Source organism: Elgaria multicarinata, chromosome 13 (assembly GCF_023053635.1).
Source record: "Elgaria multicarinata webbii isolate HBS135686 ecotype San Diego chromosome 13, rElgMul1.1.pri, whole genome shotgun sequence".
Classification (NCBI taxonomy): domain Eukaryota; kingdom Metazoa; phylum Chordata; class Lepidosauria; order Squamata; family Anguidae; genus Elgaria; species Elgaria multicarinata.
Window position 1 is genome coordinate 14,619,645 of NC_086183.1, and position 21,847 is coordinate 14,641,491.

Here is a 21,847-nt window from a genome sequence, read left to right on the forward strand (position 1 = left end):
GGGGACCCTTTGGTAAAGATTTGTTACGAAGCAGCTCTCCTCTTCAACATAATTGACTTTGTTATCAATGGCCTTTCATGTCGCTTTTCTGCAATCGGGGACATTTGTGGACTTTTTGATTTTTTTGTGGCACTTTAAGCAGTTAGATGAGAATGAGTTGTCTCAAAAAGCTAATCAGTTTCAGCTGTGATACCCAAGTCATATTTCAATTGACATTCAGAGTGAAGTGCTGCATCTTAAAAAAAAATTGATGTAAATTTCAAACTCGATGCTGTTTCACCGAAGGAAATTTATGGTCAAATATTGGATTTGAGATTGGGCAATATTTTCCCAAGTGTCCTCATCGCGTTGCACATTTTTCTGTCATTGCCAGCAACCATGGCCTCTAATGAGAGCAGCTTCAGTGTCCTAAAACAAATCAAGTCATACTTTCGGTCTGCAATGCTGCAAGAACATTTGAATGGTTTAGCAGTTTTGAACATTAACATTGACAAGGCAAAGTTGCTTGATTTTTCTGTTGTTGATGATGAATTTGCCCAAAGAAAAGCTTCTGAATGTGAAGAAGTGGTGTCTTATATACATCTTGAATAAAAGTGCTTGCCATTACCTTTTTTATAAATCATTCTAGTTCATATGTGTTTAGAACTGATTAAAAAATACTTAATGAGCAGTTTGAAATGGGGCCTACATTTCCCATCTGACCCGGGCCTATTACCAGCTTTGCCCGGCCCTGGTCAGGATCCTTTTCCCCCCCAATAAGGGTTTGTCTAACTTGCACAATTATTAAAGATGTAATGCACCTAATGCTTCTTTAACTCATATGTTTTGGCAGTGCCCCATAGTTGCCCCTTTTTAGGAGGAGGTTATAATAAGGATGAACTTTGTACTGAAACCATCTATAATATGGAACAATGTGCACGTCCTCCTAAATTGTCTACCGGCTTCTTGGAAGTTAACATATGGTCAGCACAGATGGATCTTCAGAGCCCTTATGGCAGCCAAAAGACTTATATGATCACATTGGAAGGACAAATTCACACCTCCAATAATACAATGGATCAAGGACCTAATAACATTATCAACTGTTGAATGAGTGTTATATAGACGCAACTTGCAAGTGGATAAATACACGGATATCTGGTCTGCTTTTATTGACACCTTTGCATAATTCTCTCCCTTTTTTTCTTTTTGCTTTTTTTAAATGGTACACATGATGGAAATGGCGACAATCCTATATATGCAATGTATGGTTTTTTGTTTTTGTTTTTTCACGATGTATTTTCTGTTCTGTTTTGTTGATAGTCACAATAAAAAAGGAAATCTTTTTTAAAAATAAAAAATAAAGGAGCTATCCAAGGTGCTTGAACCAACCTCTACCTTAGATAGCGACTTTAGAATTCTGACTGGTTCTGATGGAAACCTGGAGTGGATTCACTGCCCCACTGACATCGGAGCCTACAAAGGTGCCCACTGTCACAACACAGGCCTCACACACCAGGCCTTGTCTCACACAAGCCCTCCTCAAGCCAAGCACCACCACTTGAACAACCTGAGGGTAAGGTAAAACACAACCTTTCCCTCATATGAGAAGGTAAAGGCTAGAATCTGAAAAGGTTTTACTGTGTAGGTAATAAACTGAAGGTTATATATAAGGTGTTTACGATAGTAACTGTAGAGCAGGTGATAAAGCCAAGCAGACACATGGTTTGAGGCCATAAAACAAAATCAAATGTTTACTTTTGTTTGAGAGATCTTAGTTACTTCAAATTCAAGTTAACCTGCTTAATCTACTAGTTTTAATAATAACAGTAATCTTAAGTCTCTTAAAATCTTATCTCCTTGCACTCTCCACGCCACTGACAATCCTAACTGACCCTCCCCACTCCCAACCAACTAACTCACCAAGCTCTAGACTCCCCCATTTATACTCCTCCCCCCTTTCATAGCATCATCAGCCACACCCACTCAGTCCAACATTCTGTACTCACTAGACATACAAAGTCAGACATACCTAAGGGAACAGAACTGTGGGGTAATGCCACACCAACCTGTGATACTGACCAATACATCACAGGCTGAAAGAATGTTGAGAAATGAAGTCAAAACCATGAAAGAAATGGCATAGATTAAAACGGGCCTTGCTGTTCTTGGCCTCCCTGCTGAAATGACAGCTGGAGCTTGGGGGAAGCGGAGACTGCAGTGTGCAAATCTGTCCCTTAATTTTTTTTTTTAAAAAAATGACTTATTGATCAGACCCTCCCCAGAAAATGCCAGGCAAAGCTGGCAGTTTGTTAAGCTGGGGTCTTAACAGGGAGAGGGAGATTGCAAATTAATTTGGATTAAACAGCTGAAAGCATGAGGGATTTATCTTTGGAGTAGTAGTTTGGAGCAGAGAGGGAAAGGGAACTCGAAGATCACTTGCAAACCTTTCGACTTTGCTCCTATTGGCAGCTGACATCTGGAAAATGTACTTGGGAGCATTCCCACTTTAGACTGAGACTTTACAGCACAGACCTAAATGAGCAGACTCAGAAAGAAGTCCTAGTGAATCCTGCAAGAGTTTACTCCCAAGTAAGAGTGCATAGAATAGCAGACTTAGGCTGAATCAACACATGCAATCAAATGAGAGGGAAGAGTCCTAGGGATGTGGAAAGGAATGTCCCACTTCAAACTGCAGATGGGGAGGGGGGGCATCGTTTTGACTTTTCTTCTACCTTCAATGTACTCTGGAAGTGGAAGACTAACCCAGCAGGGAGCAGGCTGGGCTCTCGGTTGATCTGCTGCTGAAGTTAATTATGTTTTTTGACATAATAGGCACCCATATTTTCTTCTCCTTCTCTCTTCCTCTAACTCAATCCAGGTCCATACTGTAGCAACTCAAATCCACCCCGCACAATGTTGGTGATGAACTCCACCTCCGTAACCATCTTGTTTAACAGCACGACGCATCGCTCGGGGCGTGGCTTCCTCCTTTCTTACGCCAGCGGCAACCAGCCAGGTATGGGAGATACCTAGTGAGAACAGTTAAATGGGGCAAACAGCTGTCTTCTGTAAATCAGGTTCTAGCATGAGAGAGGGAGAAAAAATATCGGTCTATTTTTTCCATCGTTTTAGAAACAGCGGCCATGGAGTTACCTTCCCCCTCCAACCCAAAAAGACTTCCCTTGTAAGGAAGATGCTTCACCCACTGATCATGTCAGTTGCCCCTCTCTGCCCCTTTTGCCTGTTGAACGGCATGCCGAAGGCACAGAAGCTACGTCAGCTCAAGGAGGTGTAAATGAGCCATTGTGCGAATGAGAATCGGGCCTTGTGCGCGGAGGCTGGAAGGCAGAGCTCCAAGGGGAACATCTGCAGCTGGCGTTTTGCCTTTGAAGGGTTCACACAGTAGCCAGTCTCTGAGGATTTGCACGCCGCAAACATTTATACATCAGCCTTTTCTCCCCTGCGTGCTTTGTGGCATGTTGGGAGGAATCATGAGAGGGGATGGACTGGGGAACACTGAAGGATGGATATCAGATTGCTTGGTGTTCTTTCTTTCATGACAACTTCCCCCAGCCCAGCGTCCTCCAGATATAGGGGTCTATAATGCCCATCATTCCCAACCAGCATGGTCATTGACCTAGTGGGTTGTGCCCTTGGTAAAGCAGATGGTTCTTTAGCACCCAAACAGGATTCAGTGGTCCTTTCCCATTCTTTGGGCTCATCTACACCAAGAAGGATATTCCACTATGAAAGCGGTATATAAAAGGCAGGAGCCACACTACTGCTTTATAGTGGTACTGAAGTGCATTCACCTCTGTTGGGGCTCATTGAGACATACTATGTACTGCTCTCATACTGCTGTATGCTGCTTGGTGTGGCTCCTGCCTTTTATATACCACTTTCATAGTGGAAAATCCTGCTTGGTGTAGATGAGCTCTTTGTCAAAAAGTGCTCAGAAGACTCCGGTATCCTTAAATGGAAGTGGCCTGCTGCTTAGAAGAAACTCTTCATTTCTCCAATGCACTACAAGCCACCATCTTTGATTTTTCTAGCTCATGGTAGACCAACAGAACAGACTCTGTTTCTATTACCCGAACTTCTGTTCTGCAGGCTGGATTTAGCTCTGCCCTCCTCACTTACAGAGGTATAGTGCAGAAGTGATTGGGAGCACCAACTTGTATACCCGTGCTATACATTTGGATCCAGATCAAGAAGCGGAGTGCTGTAGACACCATGTTCACTTACGATCAGTTGGGGAAGAGGTGTAGCTCTTAGCAGAGCACATGCTTTGCATGAAGAAGATCCCAGGTTCGATTCCCGGCATCCCCAAGTCAGGCTGGAAAAATTCCTTCCTGGAACCCTGGAGAGCCATTGCTGCCAATCAGTGTTGACAATACTGGGCTAGATGGACCAAGAGTTTGAATCTTTTTATCTTTTCGATATTTTACCCTAATGTTCACTGCTTTGGAATCTGGCTTCAATGTAGAGCAGTATAGAAATGTAAATAAATAAATGTCAGCTTCGTATCATCCTAGATCCAACTTCTAAACTACAATATCTTCTCCTGTTGAGCGCTCCCTTTCTGTCTTTTAGATTTGATCTCATGTTTGCAAAAGGGAATCCATTATGGCAAGGAACTCATTCGGTGAGTATTTCCTTTGAGAATCTGCCCTAGTTGCCTATAAACAATGGGAGAACTCTTATCACTCAGCATACAGACCTGCTTCTCCTTCACATACAGAGAGAGAGAGGGAGAGGGAGAGAAGGACCTAACACTACATTCTCTTTTATTCTGTTGTAGAGCATATTGTCCTGCAGGCTGCAAGGGAGTACCAGGAGACATCTCAGGCAACTCAAACCAAGGCTACCGAGATGTGAGTCCCACAGTGCCAAACCAGGGATTTTTTAAAGCAAATCTTCCAACTGCACAGATGCCCTGTCAGACACACACACACCTGCCCGCACCCAAGCCAAACACATTATTTCTCTTTCACGACTGGACAAATTATCACCAATGCTAGTAGCACCTTAAACTTAAAGACAGATTGATAGGGCTGTACGGATACCCAGGACGACTGACCAAGAGACGTACACCACTGGCTGTCACCTACAGCCCCCAATTGAAACCACTGCAATGGATCATCAGTGAACTCCAACCCATCATCAGTACAGACACTTCTCTCACACAAGCATTGGGAGGCAGACCGGTCCTGGCCTCCAGACAACCTCCCAACCTGAAGCAGATGCTAACCAGCAATACTACTACACAGGACTGAGACACAGACAGAGGGACTAGACCATGCAATAGACCCGTGTCAAGTCTGCCCCCACGTCTATTCAGGCAACACTGTCACAGGACCCAACAACATCAGTCACACCATCAACGGCTCGTTACCTACATGCTTATATAATTTGTGTTACATGCCATCCCTGACTTTGTCTATTGTTAAATTCTTAATAAACACATACGCATAACATATAACACATGTCTTAATTTTTTCACCATTTTTCCCAACTGCACATTATCAAATTTTCAACTGCACATTTTCCCCCAAACTGCACATTTTGTGTCCAACTGCACACTAAAAAAAAACCTGTGCCAAACTGTGCTTTCAGGTGGGTCCTTGACCACAGAGTGAAGGGCACGCCTTTACAAATTATTTATTTACTTTTTTATTAAAATATCGGTATACTTTCCTTCCATCCTTTCTGGATTTCAGGGCAGTGTGGGACGAGGATTTATATCATGATACTAATAATACAGTACACAACTTCCTTAAAAGGTTGAAACACCTGCCTTACTACGGGCTCTTGCTGGAGGAACATGGCAGAAGCTCTTTGCTTCTTTGTAACCTGTCCCACAGGGAGCTGGCCGTGGTCCTGACTTTCACCAGCCCTAGCCTGCAATAGCTAGACAGGGCTTTATCCTGGGGTGATCCCTGGGATTGTCTCTGTGCATACACATGATGCACAGGGGATCCCGGGAGCAGGGAGGGATGATCTCTCCCTTTCCCTGAGATATCACCCTACCTTTTCAGCCCACTTTTTCCGCGGTCTCGGGATGATCCCGAGACCGCAGAACGTGTGGGCAGGCTCCTCATGGTTACTCGCAAGGAGCTGGGAACGGTGCACAGGGGTGGGGTGGGGGGAGCAGGGAAAATATTATTTTTAAAAAAACAACCTTTGAGCGCATGAGTGCTCGTGCGCTGCTTCTGTTTTCTTTTTTTAAAAAAAAACAAAATGGCGGGCGCAACGTCCTTTCCCTCCAAGGTCGTCGTGCACCACATGTAAACAGAAGGGGAGAGCTCATGGTAACAATATTGTGAGATGCTCACCCCTCCGTCGCACTAGACCTTATAGGTCTAGCTGAGGCCTTAGTCAATATACCCCCTGTAGACCCCAAACCTCAAAAAGGATAATGTGTGATCCTTTCTTAGTATTTTTTGTTATTATTATTGTGTAGTTTTATTGTTATATTTTACTCTTTGGATGGGTTGATCTTGCATGTTCACCACTTTGAACACTTTGTGGAAAGTGGTATATACAGCTGATTAATAAATTAAAATAATAAATAAATAAATAAATAAATAAATAAATAAATAAAATCAGGATCCTGTAAAAGACTGCTTAAATAATTTTTTTTAAAACAAAAAACAAAACACATTTCTATTTATGGACAGATGTACTTCTCTTGGGAGGCAGTTCCAAATGCTGGACACTACAGCCAAAAGAAGTCCCTATTCTGGGTATCCACCACCCACATATTGGAACTGGCTATTTAGGGATGCAATCCTATGCTTGTTTAAGCAGAGAAAAAAGTCCTACAATTCAAGCATCGGATTGTAGCCTAATACAGTCAGTGAGATATGATCGTCCCCTTCAGCTCCTTCATAAATGTAAACTAATTGAACCTAAGAAACTGAAATTAACCTAAGAGTTTTCTCCTGTCCATTCTCTAGCATCTTCTCTTTGGATTTTTGTTGCCTGGAGATTGGTCACAACGGTCTCCTTTGATTTGCTGTCTCATATATGTTCCCTGCAGACATCAGTTCTCTGCAAAGCTGCTGTCCATGCCGGCGTGATCTCAGACGAGCAAGGGGGAGAAGTGACGGTGTCACAAGAAAAAGGGATCACTCTCTATGAGCCAGCATTTGCCAATGGACTCTACTCAAAGAGGTAAGTAGACAACCAGGTTGAGGATGCAATCTGCTAAACTAGAATAGCAACCTGGTAATCATTTCTATCTTTTGGGAACTCTGCCCCGATGAGTAGAATTAATCCATGTTTTGTTGCCTTGAGTTATTTCTCATAAGAAAGAAACTCCCAGTGGGAAGCAGAGTAAATTCTGCATGAATGATGAACTATAGATAATGAATTGGACCCAGACTTAGTAATACTTCTAGAAACCCCATTGAAATCAATGGGAAGTTTGTCATGACTGCCTTGAATACTATTGGTTTCAGTGGGTCTACTCCAAGTAGGGATGTTGGAGAAATCCTCAGCAGAATCAAATGAGTTCAGATTTCTATTAATCTGATCAGCAGATTCCGCATTCGACTGGCTTTTCCTAAGTTTCACAGATTCCGTGAACTTGCAGACCAGTTTTTTTGCTTCCCAAAATTTTGTGCATGTTTGTGCATTGAAAAATACACAACTGTTTTCTTTAATACAAACGAACAAACAAAAGCACCAGTGAATAATGCACATTTCCTCCATAGGCTAAAGCATAGAATGCACATTTTTAGAATGTGCAACTTTGCACGAGTACAAATTTACAAAATTTGGGAAATTGGGGGGGGGGGGACCCAATTCTGGCAATGACCGAATGATGGAACGAAAGGCACTTGACAATCCATGAAATGCAGATAGAGTGGATTTTACAAAATGTCTACATCCCTAACTCTATGGACGACTCATTCTGGATCCAACCCATAGTACTCGCCACTCTGATAGATTGAATTTACATGTGCCTTCTATTGACATAGAACAAACAGCATTGACAATATCTTCATATCACTTCTATGTAGAGTTACATGAAAGGGGGGAAGGTCTATAAAGATGATCCAGCATTGTTGACCCATGTTCCAGTTTTGTATCTAATAATTAAAGTGACAAATTGCAGATATTGTTGATTGATTGATTTCTATAAAGCCCAATAGAGTCCTATTATTAGTCACAATAAGCCCCTTTGATATCACAGTAAGGGCATGTCTACACCAACTCTATATCCCAGGGTAGTCCCTGGATCGTCCCTGTGCATCCAAATGATGCACAGGAGATCCCAAGGGCAACCCGGGATGACCAGGAACTTTCCCCAGGATATCGGGAACTGCAGAAAACTCAGGTTTTCCACGATCCCGGGACCATCCCACGGGGGCACAGGGGCAGTCTGTGCCCATTGAGGTGGGGGGTGGGAAGCGAGTTCATTTTTTTAACCTTTTGTGGAGGAGTGCAGTTGTACTCCTTCTCCCTCTTCCGGGGCGAAAAAGGCAGCTGCAACATCCTTCCGCAATGTCACGCGGCTGTCGAGATGCTAGGGGAGGATCGCAGAAGCAGGTAAGTCCATGATCCTTCCATGCCCTAAGTCCTTTTTAACTGTTGTGAACCACCCCAAGAGGTTCAGCTATTGGGCGGTATAGAAATAGAACAAATAAATAAATTATCCTTCCTCCCTCATTGAAGAGGTTAATGTCATGGCTCGACCATCCATAATGGCAATATAGGGCTAAATCCTAGGCTAACATCACATCCTGTACATGTCTACTCAGAAATACAACCTAGTGAGCTCAATGGGTCTTACTCCTACGTCAGAGTAAAAAGGATTGCAGCCTGTGTCATGTCTGTTTTTGCACCGAGAGAATGAGTGAGTCCCAAAGACCTTAAACCTATTCATCTTTTGTTTGATTGGTTTTAAATAGGGGATCTTTATCCGAAAAACGCCTCATCTTTCAGAAAGGTATGTTCTTCCTTGCACATGTTTGTTTCTTTGGGGGGGCTCTCTTCCCCACTTTTCTATCCATCTCCAATGACACTCTCAAATTGTGGGACGTAGACCTTCTACTGTTACGAATGCCCCTCAAAATCTTCGGCTTTCCAAAAGGGTGTTTAAGGGTGCAGTCATATAGGAATTCCCATCAGCGTCTGAACTTGGAGGGTGAGGGCATCCTACACAGAGAAAGCAGAGCAGGGCGCAATCTTTGCCTCTGTGCTACCCCTTCTCTGCATTTTAGCTAGATGGGCAATTTTCCCATCTAGCTGGGGCTCTGCAAACAAGGAGGGAAGGAAGCTTAGGGCAGCCAGAGGATTCTTTGTAATCCGGCCACCCCAGCCTCCTCCCCACCAACAGAACCTCCCCCACTTTTCTCCTCTCCAAACTCATGTTGGCAAGCTCATAGAGGCAGCCAACACAATTCTCCCCACGCCAGCTGCAGGGGGGGGGCAGAGAAGCTCAGACTCCTGGGTCTGAGGTCAGAACACTGTCTCTGACCTCAGATCCAGAAATCCAAAATATCCTATGGCCCCCTACATTCTACCTCAGGGCCATAAGACTGCTCCTCCCAGATGTTACACATCACTTTAACCTATCTTGCAGCGTCATAGTATTTTAATGGTTTTATTAATTATCCCTTTTTTATTTTCCCAGGTTTTTGAACCCTTCAATTTTGTTTTTTAAATTTGTTATTTTTTTTAATTTGTTTTTTTAGATTTTTACACTGCGACTGGCTTTTACTCTGGCTTTTAATTTACTTTTATTCTGTTTTGAACTATTATGGTTTTATATTATGTTCATGATGCATTTTGGGGGTTAAACTTTTGTGAACAGCTCAGAGAGCTTTGGTTATTGGGCAGTATGGAAATGTAGTCCATACAGTGTGGCAGCTGTAAAAAAGGTGAACTCCAGGTTAGGCATTATTAGAAAAGGAATTGGGACTAAAACTGACAGTATCATATTGTCTTTATACAAATCTATGGTGCAACCACACTTAGAATACTGTGTACAGTTCTGGTCACCACACCTAAAACAAGGGGGTTGGACTTGATGGCCTTATAGGCCCCTTCCAACTCTACTATTCTATGATTCTAAGATATTGTAGAGCTGGGAAAACTGCAAGAAAGGGCAACTAAAATGATCAAAGGGCTGGAGCATCTCCCCTATGAGGGAAAGTTACAACTGCTGGGATTGTTCAGCTTAGGGGGGGAAAGGAGGCTAAGGGGAGACATGATAGAGGTGTACAAAATTATGCATGGTGTGGAAAATGTGGGTAGGGAGACATTTTTCTCCCTCTCCCATAATACTAGAACCCAGTGGGGTCATCCCATGAAGCTGATGGGTGGGAGATTCAGGATAGATAAAAGGAAGTCTTTCTTCGTACAGCACATAGTTAAACGATGGAATTTGCTACCACAAGATATGGGGATGGCCACCATTTTGGATGGCTTTAAAAGGGGGTTGGATAAATTCCTGAAGGAGAAGGCTATCAGTGGCTTATTAGTCATGGTGGCTACATGCTACCTCTAGTATCTGAGGCATTAAGCCTATATATACACTAGCTGCTGGGGAATATGGGCGGGATGGCGCTGTTGCGCTCATGTCCTGCGTGTGGAATCCTGCTCAACAGCTGATTGCCCACTGTGTAAACAGAATGCTGGACTAGATGGACCCTTGGTCTGATCCAGCGTGGCTCTTCTTATGTTCATACATACATACATTTTGCAGCTTGTGCTGGAGTCCTAGAAGTCGCCAGCTTCAGCTCTTCATCCTACTGGCACGAACAGAACGTCATAGGGGAGAATAAAACCTGGAGTGCCGAGCGAGCTGCTTTCAGTGCCGACGGTGCCTCCTGGGCAGCGGATCAAAGCTCTGCAGATGAGTGGCTGGAAATAGACTTGGGTGGAAAGAGGAACATCACAGGTCAGTAAGTATCAGCAGCCTTTTTCTTTGCCTAAAAGGGGCGCCGTGGTTGGTTATGAGAGAGGCATATCAAAGCACACACGGTTGCAGGAAAAGTGGAGACGTTTTCCTCATTCACCGGCAGTACTGCCAAATTCATGGGGTCGCTCCTTGAATTTGGGAGTCGATACAGGACAGACCAAAGAAACGTACCTATTCACACGACACATAATTTTTCTGTGGAACTCACTGCTGCAGGATTTGAGGATGGCCACTGGCTTAGATGGCTTTGAACAAGGATGAGACCTTGGGCAGGACACCATCAATGCTTCCCCCTTTACTTTCTTATGATGATTACCACTAGCTGCTTTTGCTCCTCATCCTTTTTCTCATCATTGCTACCACTTGCTCGCTTGACAGGCAGAGAGACAGTGGCAGAGGCACCTCCTGGTCCTTGCCATCACCGTTGTCTGAGCCAGAGTGAGATGCGGTTTAACAAGCAAGTTGCAAGCCCAGAGGATGCTTGACAATTGGCCCCTGCTGGAGAGTGAGCTCTTGGCAAATGGCCCACCATGCCTACCCTTGACGCTGGCTCTGGATAGATCTATCAGTGCAGGGCACAGTGGAACATCCAGGCTCAGAGGCAATACGCTGATGAATTACCAGCTCGCTGGGGAAACCAACAGTGTGGAAGGGGTATTGGCTTAATGAGAGCCAGTGTGGTGTAGTGGCTAGACAGTTGGACTGGGAGATGGGAGATCTGAGTTCTAGTCCCCACTCGGCCATGGAAGCTCACTGGGTGACTCTGGGCCAGTCACAGACTCTCAGCCCAACCTACCTCACAGGGTTGCTGTTGTGAAGATAAAATGGAGTGGAGGAGGAGGAGGAGGATTATGTATGCCACCTTGAGTTCCTTGGAGTGAAAAACGGTGGGATATAAATGCAATAAATAAAATAAATAAATGGTTGTGATTGTGGGCTACCTGGAGGTTCAGTTGTGGCCATTGTGGCAAGCGGGATGATAGACTACATGGATCTTCAGTCTCTGATCCTGGAAAGCTTTTCTTGTGCTCTTATGAACTGCCTCGAGAATCTTCGGGCCAGACTATTAATGGTTATAAAAAGGTGGACACCACAGACGAAGCCCAGGCAGCCAGGCTGGTCACCGGTACACCTAGGGGTGACCACGTTACACCGGTTTTAAAATCTCTTCACTGGCTGCCAATTAGTTTCCAGGCAAAGTATAAAGTGTTGGTTATCACCTTTAAAGCCCTACATGGTTTGGGTTCAGGCTACCTGTGGGATGGCCTTCTCCCGTACAATCTGCCCCGCACACCCAGGTCCTCTGGGAAGAATTTACTCCAGCCAACAAAAACAAGGCTGACAACTATTACCCAGAGGACCTTTTCTTCTGCTGCTCCCAGTTTGTGGAATGGCTTGCCGGGAGAGATTTGTCAACTTAACAGTCTTTCCGGGATTTAAGAAAGCCATAAAGACTGATATCTTCCGGCAGGCCTACCCAGTTGAATTTTAAGATGCCTTTTAATAATGTGCTGCTTTTAATAATGTATTAGATTTAAATGTTTTAATTAGTTATATGTTATTTATGGTGTTTGCATTTGTGTTGTACCCTGCCTTGATCCAGAGGGACAGAAGGATGATGATGATGATGATGATGATGATGATGATGATGATGATGATTCCTAGTCAGTGACAGTTGAGCATCCCAAAGGCTGGTAAACTGGAGCAGGGCTTCACTGGCTGAGCTTCAAGCTACACTCTCTGGACAATGGTGATGGTGAAAAGAAAGCTTTGAGCCCCCACTTGCTGTATGGGCTGCATCAGGGAATCACAGTGCATCCCCCTCCCTCCAGATGACCCCACTGCCCATATAATAATGCTTGCTGGGCCTCCCCAATCCCACGAGGCATGACAGTGTTAGATGTTTCCAATGTGGCAACGTGCGTTTTCTGTTTAAGGCTGGCTATGGGATTCAGAACGCCATGCAAGCATCGTTGACACAACCAGTGTAATCAATGGGGTTCTTTACAGCTCCATTGGAGGGCTCCAAGCCCTTAATCCTCAGCCTGCATGGACATTGGCTGAGGATTGTGGGTTGTTGTCCAGCACTTCTGGAGGGCACCAGGTTGGGGAAGGCTGGTCTATATATTTCATCTTTTCCCTCTACCCTCTTCTGCTTCTATCCCTTTAGTCCCTGAACCCTTCCTTCCTTCCTTCCTTCCTTCCCTCCCTCCTTCCCTCCCTCCCTCCTTCCTTCCTTCCTTCCTTCCTTCCTTCCTTCCTTCCTCCCTGTGTCCCTGTTACCTCAGGCCTGGGGCCAGGCCAGGTCACCCTTGCTCTTAACAAGTTTCGTATTATGTCCCAGCCAATTCACTCTTTGTTTCCCGAGGCCTGAGGACAAATGGAGGCTTTTGTGCGGCAAACCCCAGAATGACGCCTGTTAAGGGAGGGAAAAATAGAGGCATTGTGAGGCTGAGGGGGCTGGAGGCCGAGAGGAATGCAGGAAAGGAATGGAGAAAGGGGAGAGACTGGGATTATTTGATTGCCTCTCTGGCTGGTGCTTGGCAGCGCAAGGAGACGGGGCAGCCTCCCTACCTTCCAAATGGGTTAGACTACAATTCCCATCATCCCCAGCCAGCACAGCCAATGGCACCTGGTTGGGGAAGGCAATGATAAGGCTAAATATTCAAGCTGATTGGCCTGAAAACAGATTCATGGAAGACAGACCTATCTATGGATGGATTGATTATCCTGACTATTTTCTTCCAAGGAACTCAAGGCAGCATACATAATCTTCCTCTTCTCCATTTTATCCTTACAACAACAACCCTGCAAGGTAGGTTGGGCTGAGGGTCGGTGACTGTCCCAAAGTCACCCAATGAGCTTCCATGGCTGAGTGAGGACTAGAACCCAGATCTCCCGACTCTCAGCCCAACACTCTAACCACTACACCACACTGGCACTCAGCCAAGATGGCTAAATGGAACCTCCATGTTCAGGGGCAGTTTACCTCTGAAAATCCATTTCTGGAGAGCAAGAGGAAGGGGGAAGACTGTTGCCTCCATGTCCTACTTGTGGGCTTCCTATAGGCATCTGGTTGGCCACTGTGGGGAAACAGGATGCTGCATTAGCTGGACTCTTGGTCTGATCCAGCAGGGCTCTCCTTGTGGACTTGTTTTGTTTTGTTAAAGTCTTGCAGGTTAAGCATCTCGAAGGTGTAATGATTCTTTTAGGTTCTGAAGCAACTTTTTGCAAATGGAAGAAAGGGAGGTAGCTCAGAGGCAAAGCACCTGCCTTGCATACAGAAGGTCCCAAGTACAATCCCTGGTGTCTCCAGGTTTGAAAACTGATCAGATAACAGAAGATAGGAGAGACAGAGGTGTTGTGCCAGGCCTGAGACCCTGGGGAACCACTGCTGGTTGGAGTGGGCCAGGGATGGACCGAAAGTAGATCTTCAGATTTTGGGGACTTCAACTCCCAGCATTCCTGACCATTGGCCATGCTGGAAGAGGCTTCTGGGAATTGAAGTCCCAAGCATCTGGAAATCTACCTTCTGTCCTCCCCTAGAGCAGACAGTTCAGGTCTAGCTGGGTAAATAATCTAGCCTGGAATAAGGCTGCTTCCCATGTCCCTATGATGGCGCCATTACTATTATTTTGGAGAAAGACCACTGCTTTATGGTAGAGCACATGTTTTGCATGCAGAAGATCCCAGGTTCAATCCCAGCATCTCCAGCTGAAAGGACCAGGTAAGTGATGGGGAAGACGTTTGCCTGAATTGCTGGAGAGAAGCTGTCAGTCAAAGTGGACAATATTGGGCAAGATGGCAAATGATCTCACCTGGCATAAGGCAGCTGCCTATGTCTTGCAAATCCCACCATGAGTCATGATCACTTCTGTTAAGATCTCATTTAGGGAGCACCAATGAAAGAATGCTATTTTGCCCTCATGTCCTGCTTGTGGGCATCTCAGAGGCATCTGATTGACCACTGGATGCTGAACTAGGTAGACCTTTGGTCTGATCCAGCCAGGCTCTTCTTGTGTTCTTATGCTTGTCTGCTGCTCAAGCAACCACTGTAGAGAAGATGTTCAGAATAGTAAGTTTGACTCGCAGTGAAAGATTCAAATAAGACATTTGTGTCAAGGAAGGAAGGGGAGAGGAAACCATAATGTGCATTAGCGCCAAGATACACTCTATTACACAAGTAGGAACAGCCGTTGCTTGCACCGGGGGTGGGTGAGGAGGGTTATGTCAGAATGGGATCCTTTTGACTTCACCCCACTCCTGATCAGGATGGGTACGATCTACCCTATGATTCTTCCTTCCATTTTCTCAAGGTGAGGCCATAACAACTCTGTTCAGTGCCTTACACTGTTCGCAAAAATAGGGAGTCACATTCAGGAGCCCACCTAGTGCTTCAACGACGCATGGCCAAATTTGGGGTACCATTTTTACCATATCTGTTTCAGGCATTATCACCAAGGGATCTTCTCAGAAACACAACTACTACGTAAAATCCTACCAGGTTCTCTCCAGCAAAGATGGCAAGAACTGGAAAGTCTACAAATCCAACAGTGGCAGCGAGGATAAGGTGAGCTTGACCGGAACTGGAGAGTGTTATTTTCTGGGATGGAGATCAGTGGCAGACAAGCTTCTGCCACTTCAGTGTGGTTGAAAGCTGCCTAGATCTGTATGATCAGAAACATGTGGTCTAAGAGCCAGGCAAGGGTCACGCGGCCATTAGTAAAACTCAAGGAAATGACGAAAGCCAAATTCACAATGGGGAATCTAATTTAGGAGGTCACCGAGAGTTGGCCTGCAGAGCAGGAAACAGCGTTGTTCTGTGTTGCTCCAGAAGGCAAGACTAGACCAACAGGTGGAAATTGCAGGGAAGCAGATTTCAGTTTAACATTAGGAGAAACATCCTAATAGCAATATATGGAGTTTGTAAAATATGTTCCATCTGCATTTCACACATTATCAAATGCCTTTCATTCCATCATCCACTCATTGACAGGATCAGATTTTTTTTCCAATTTCCCAAATTTCTGCAAATTTACACTTGCAAAAATGCCCAAATCTCCCCCACCCCCATTGTGTATTTTCATGCTTTAGCCTATATGGGAAATGAACATTTTCAGCCAGTGTTGTTGTTTTTCTTTAATGTATTTTTCCACAATTAAATTTGTGTAAAATTCTGGAAAGTTTTTTAAAAAAACAGTCTGCAAGTTGGGAAAAGTCGCCCCTGGTACTCTATAGATGCTTCGGATTACAATCCATATAATCTCCAGTCATCATGGCCAATGATCAGGAGGATTATGGGAGTTGTAATCCAAAACAGATTGCCCACCCTTACTGTAGAACATCAGATTTCAGGTTGGGGATCGAATGCTGGATTGCTCTCCTATGTCACCACCTTCTTTCCTATAGAAAGCTAGCACCTAAGGAAGAAGGGTTCTCACCTTACCTAATATTGTCACTGAGATCCTAGTTTTCTAAATGCAAGGGGGAGGGTTGGGTTGGTTCTGGTCGGGGCTGCACAAGGCAGCTGCTGGGCTTGAGGGGGCCTTCATTACGGTGCTTCTGATGCCCTCCCCCGGTGCCAACCTGGGCCCACCGCCACCATCAGGCTCCCTGCTGCTTGATCCCCTTTGCTTGTTGGGCATGCTGGCTGAGAATGGTGGGAATTGCAGTCCTAGTCATCTGGCCAGTGCCAGCTTGCTGAAGACTGCCTGTGAAGATAGACTGAAATGATGACCTGCATGCTGCTGTATTGCACTAATGCAGAATATTGGTTTCACTGGGGTTTCTCTGGTGTGATCAGTATAGCCATAATCATAATCGGTCGCTTAGAAGGGCACGTTGAGACTGTCTGTAAGCAATGGCAAGAAGCTAAAGCAAGCCTCTCTTGAACCCAAGACCCTCTCCTGGCTGACCTCTCCTCCCCCCCCCCCACAGATCTTTGAAGGAAACAGCGACAGCCACCAAGAAGTCTCCAACGCCTTCATCCCTCCCATTGTGGGCCGCTACCTCCGCATTGCACCCCAGAGCTGGAACCAGCGGGCCGCTCTGAAAGTGGCACTGTTGGGATGCCAAGCCTCTCGCCTGAAGACCCTGCGCCCCTACAGCAACAGCGAAAGTAAGGTGGCTCTATGGGCGCTTCTTTGTCCATTTCGGCTGGAACAGCAACCTTTTGTGAGGCTGCGTTCCTGCATGTAGCCTGAGCAGCTGGTACAGGCAACCTCAGCTGGGTGAGCACAACCCATAGCTCTGTGGGAGAGCCCCCGCTTTGCACGGATGTCAATCCTTGGCATCTCCAATGGAAAGGATGAGGTGGCAGGTGGAGGGGAAAGACTGGCTGGCGGAAACCCTGCAAAGCTGCACCCATCAAAGTAGACAGGACTAAACTAGATGGGGACAGTGAGTGTTCTCTGTATTAGGGGTGTGGAACCTCAGGCCCGTGGGCCAAATCCGGCCCACCTGAGGTCCTAATCCAGCCCACTGGGAGTCCCAAACTGGCCCACCTGGGCTTCCCAGATGGCCCCACCCTCTTTCCCTCAACTGCTGATCATTTGATGTTTCCTGGCTTTTGCATCGTTCCCCCTTCCCATCCTAAAAGGTTGAAATGCTTCTTCTAAATCTTAATTACTGGCAGTGAGAGCTTTTACACTACAATATGCTGGTATATTTTGCCCCACTCCCTTTGCCTTCAGCCCCACCCACTATTGGAATGCGGCCCCCGAGAGCTTCTCTGAAGCAAAATCCGGCCCTCGGGCTAAAGGGGTTCTGCATGCCTGCTCTGTACTCTTTGGGGCAATGAACGAAACTGGCAGGTGGTGCCTGAGGCCTGGTGTGTTAAGGATCTCCCCTGAACTGCTCTTTTTTTTTTTTTAGTCCACCGTGGCCCCAAGGAGCCCTCCATCCTGTCGAGCAGCAGCCCTGCCGTTTTCACCACCATCCCAGGAATAGTGATCAATTCAGAGAAAACGGGTAAGTGCTTCCCGGTGTCAGCATGTTAGGAAGAGTTCACCATTGAGGCCGGAGACAAAACTGGCAGTGGAGGCCGGTGGCTCTGCTTTCGGTGGGGCTGTGAATCCATTCTGGGCTTCAGTCAGAACCAACCAGAACTGTAAAGGAGTAGGACCTTCTCCCCCAAATAGGTTCAGCACCTTGGATAGCTCCTTTACAGTCCTGGCAGGTTCTGACTGAAACCCAGAATGGATCCAGAGCTCCACCAAAATCGGAGCTGCCAGCCTCCACTCTCTGCTGGTAACTGACACAGAAGCAACGCCTAGCATCCTGCTTGGGGAAGCAGCCCAGCCTCCTCTATCTAGTCCCAACACACACACTCAAAACACACTCGTGAACTTGCCTTTCCTGTTTGGCAGTTCCTCTGCAGATTTCCGATCAGCTATTTCCTCTGCCTCGGAGGAACCAGACGAACTGTAGCCGGCCATGCTGGCTCCTTTACCCTCCCCATTCCTGCCTACCTGCCAATTCTCATAGCTTCCTCTCGTCGCATCCTTTGATGACTTCTGTTGGCTGCAATTGGGGTGCAGTACGTGGTCCAGGGTCAAACCAAATGTGATACCGGAGACCTGCGATCCGACTTCCCATCACCACCATTTCTCCGAAACTTAAAAGCACCCGAGGGAGACACTGACTTTGATGGGAGCAGGGGGCGCCCCTGTAACGCTGCCCATTGCACTTTTTCCCAAATACCAATAATAATAATAATAATAATAATAATAATAATAATAATAATAATAATAATAATAATAATAATAATAATAATTTATTTCTTACCTGCCTTTCCATTTTGATCAAGGCGGGGAACAACAGTAAAAATAAAATACATAAAACTGAATTAAAACAAAATATGCATTGTTAAAACATGAATCCATGTCCGGGCCCGATTCAAAGTGCTGGTGTTAACATTCAAAGCCCTAAACAGCTTGAGGCCAGGTTATTTGAAGGAACGCCTCCTCCCGTATATGCCTGCCCGGACCTTAAAATCATCCACAGGGGTCCTTCTCTGTGAGCCCCTGCCAAAGGAAGTGAGGCAGGTGGCTACTAGGAGGAGGGCTTTCTCTGCTGCGGCACCCCAGCTGTGGAACGAGCTCCCCAGAGAGGTTCGCTTGGTGCCTACATTGTTTTCCTTTCGTTGCCAGCTGAAGACCTTTTTATTTTCTCAGTATTTTAACACCTAATTTAACTTAAATTTAAACTATGCTGTTTTAATTTCATATTTTAACCTATATCAATTTTTGTTGTGTGGTTTTATCCTGGTCATGCTTTTTATATTGTATTTTGTATTTGTATTTTTAAATTGTTGGTTGTTTTATTATGCTCTTCATGGTTTTAATTTTTGTGAACCACCCAGAGAGCTTCAGCTATTGGGCGGTATAGAAATGAAATAAATAAATAAATAAATAAATAAATAAAATAAAATAAAACATCCTAAAAAACATTCTAAACACATCCTAAAATTCCACTGGATAGGCCTGCCAGAAGAGATCAGTCTTTATAGCTTTCTTGAATGCTAATAAACTGTTAAGTTGATGAGTCTCCTCCAGCAGACCATTCCACAGTCTGGGAGCAGCAGAAGAAAAGGTCCTCTGGGTAACAGTTGTCAGCCTAACTTTGACTGACTGAAGTAGATTCTTCCCAGAGAACATGAGTGTGCAGGGCAGTTTATACGTGAGAAGGCGATCCCGCAGATAGCCTGGACCCAAACCATGTAGGGCTTTAAAGGTGATAACCAACACTTTATACTTCACCCCGAAACTAATTGGCAGCCAGTAAAGAGATTTTAAGACTGGTGTAATATGGTCACCCCTAGGTGTACCAGTGATCAGCCTGGCTGCCATATTTTGCACTAGTTGAAGTTTCCGGACTAGGCACAAAGGTAGCCCTGTGTAGAGCGCATTGCAGAAGTCAAGCCTCTAAGGCTGTAGCTAGACCTAAGGTTTATCCCAGGATCATCCCGGGTTCGTCCCTGCCTGAGCGCTGGATGCCCTGTGTGGCACTTAGATGAACAGGTTTGACCCCTGGACAATCCTGGGATAAACCTTAGGTCTAGCTACAGCCTAAGTTACCAGATGTAGCCACCACTCTGATAACACTTATTAGCTCCATTTGAGGTAGTGGGGATCTGGCCCTCCTGATGCCATTGGACTACTGCCAACTTCACTCAGGGATAATGGGGGTTGTAATCCAACAGCATCAGGAGGGCACACCTGCCCCACCCCTGGTTTAAACAGATGGCTTATAGATGAATAGACACAATATGAAAAGGAGAGGAAGGGGATTCCAAGCGAGGTGGCCGGGTGCATCATCTTGATACAGAGCTGGGACATCACATTTTGGGGCTGTTCACACAATACGCTAGCCCCCACTCAGTGATTGAGTGTGGGTTGTTGTTGAACCACCAGTTAGTGTGTGGTCTGAACCTAGGACATTTTCCGCGGGGTGGCTTGTTTGAGAAAAACAAGCCACACTGCATGGTTAACAAGCTACCCCAGCAGAAAATCTCCTGGGTTCAGGCCACACACTAACAAGCTTCTACAAAGGAAATAAATGGAAAACGTGGTGCCATTATATCTTTTTTAAAAGGATTCCTTGCTTGCTGCATTTGCTGAGTATCTTTATACATAGTCATTGACTCCCAAATTTTATCAACTAGGGTGACCATATGGAACAGAGGACAAGGCTCCTGTATCTTCAACAGTAGTATAGAAAAGGGAATTTCAGCAGGTGTCATTTGTATGTATGAAGCACCTGGTGAAATTCCCTCTTCATCGCCGCAGTTGAAGCTGCAGGAGCTCTGCCCTCTTGATCAGATACAAAAGGAGGCAGGGCTCTTGCAGTTGCAACTGGTGATGAAGAGGGAATTTCACCAGGTGCTGCATGCATACAATGACACCTGCTAGGATTCCCTTTTCTATGCAACTGTTAAAGATACAGGAGCCCTGTCCTCTTTTCCATATGGTCACCCTATGTCAACCACTTCTCTTTAGTTGGTTGCTTTGGAGACGTGGACAGTGTTGATGCTGGATTTCATCCCTTCTTGAGCTAGGTCCCCCATTACTGGTGATGATGCTTATTGGAGGGTTTGTCCTCATCTCCTCGGCTCTCTTGCTGCTGGTTTTCCTCTGTCGTAAGAAGAGGTGAGTCGCACCTTCCCGCCTTCTCTTCCCTTAGCCCTGCAATCGGCAAGAGCTCCTCTGAACCCAACCCGACAGGGCAGGAGATGTCACTGTCACAACTGTTGTGATCCAGTCTTGCTACAAGCTTGGACAGAAACACAGGCTCATAGCAGCCTTTCCCAACCTGATCCCTGCCAGTTGTGTTGGATGAACTCCCATCCCATCTACTCAACACATCTGGAGCATGCCAGGCTGGGAAAGAGTGGGTTATAATTTTCTGGTTTTCCGTTTTATTGAATGGTTTGCTTTTCTTTCTTTATAGTTATGAGAAGCCTCTCAAGAAGGTGTCATGCAGTATGAAATAAAGCAATCGCATAATAAAACATAACGGAAAATCTAAAACTCAACACAACATCAAAGTACACTCATGTAAGGTGCAAGTCAGCACAGTGAAAAATGATACCAAAGCCAGTATGATGAAATACAAAACAAAACAAAGAGCTTAAACCAGTTAACAAATACAGGAGTGCAAACTATCCAGGAAATGCCCCAGGCTATGAAATTAAAGTTCAAAAGATCTGAACAATTAAACAGTTCTGGTAGGAGAACAGAAACAACTTAACCTGGTGCCAGAAGGAATACAGGGTTGGCAGACAAACTAATCTGAGGTTGTTACTTTTTGGCCTCATCTATACCACATAGGATATTGTACTATGAAAGTGGTATGGAAGTGGTATATTAAAGCCAGGAGCCACACGACTGCTTTATAGCGGTATTGAAGTGCACTGACAACTGTTGGGGCCCA

The 21,847-nt window shown here is 45.4% G+C and overlaps 1 protein-coding gene across 1 annotated transcript in view; it reads left to right on the forward strand.

Annotated features, from left to right (window-relative positions):
* LOC134408332 (discoidin, CUB and LCCL domain-containing protein 1-like) overlaps positions 1–21,847 on the forward strand; it is a 56,689-nt gene that overhangs the window by 27,623 nt on the left and 7,219 nt on the right. The window contains exons 4-13 of the mRNA XM_063140586.1: positions 2,861–2,998; positions 4,576–4,627; positions 4,784–4,856; positions 7,025–7,158; positions 8,901–8,938; positions 10,700–10,894; positions 15,364–15,485; positions 16,853–17,033; positions 17,789–17,884; positions 20,973–21,063. Coding sequence (XP_062996656.1) covers positions 2,861–2,998; positions 4,576–4,627; positions 4,784–4,856; positions 7,025–7,158; positions 8,901–8,938; positions 10,700–10,894; positions 15,364–15,485; positions 16,853–17,033; positions 17,789–17,884; positions 20,973–21,063 — 1,120 coding nt within the window. The remainder of the gene's footprint in view (positions 1–2,860; positions 2,999–4,575; positions 4,628–4,783; positions 4,857–7,024; positions 7,159–8,900; positions 8,939–10,699; positions 10,895–15,363; positions 15,486–16,852; positions 17,034–17,788; positions 17,885–20,972; positions 21,064–21,847) is intronic.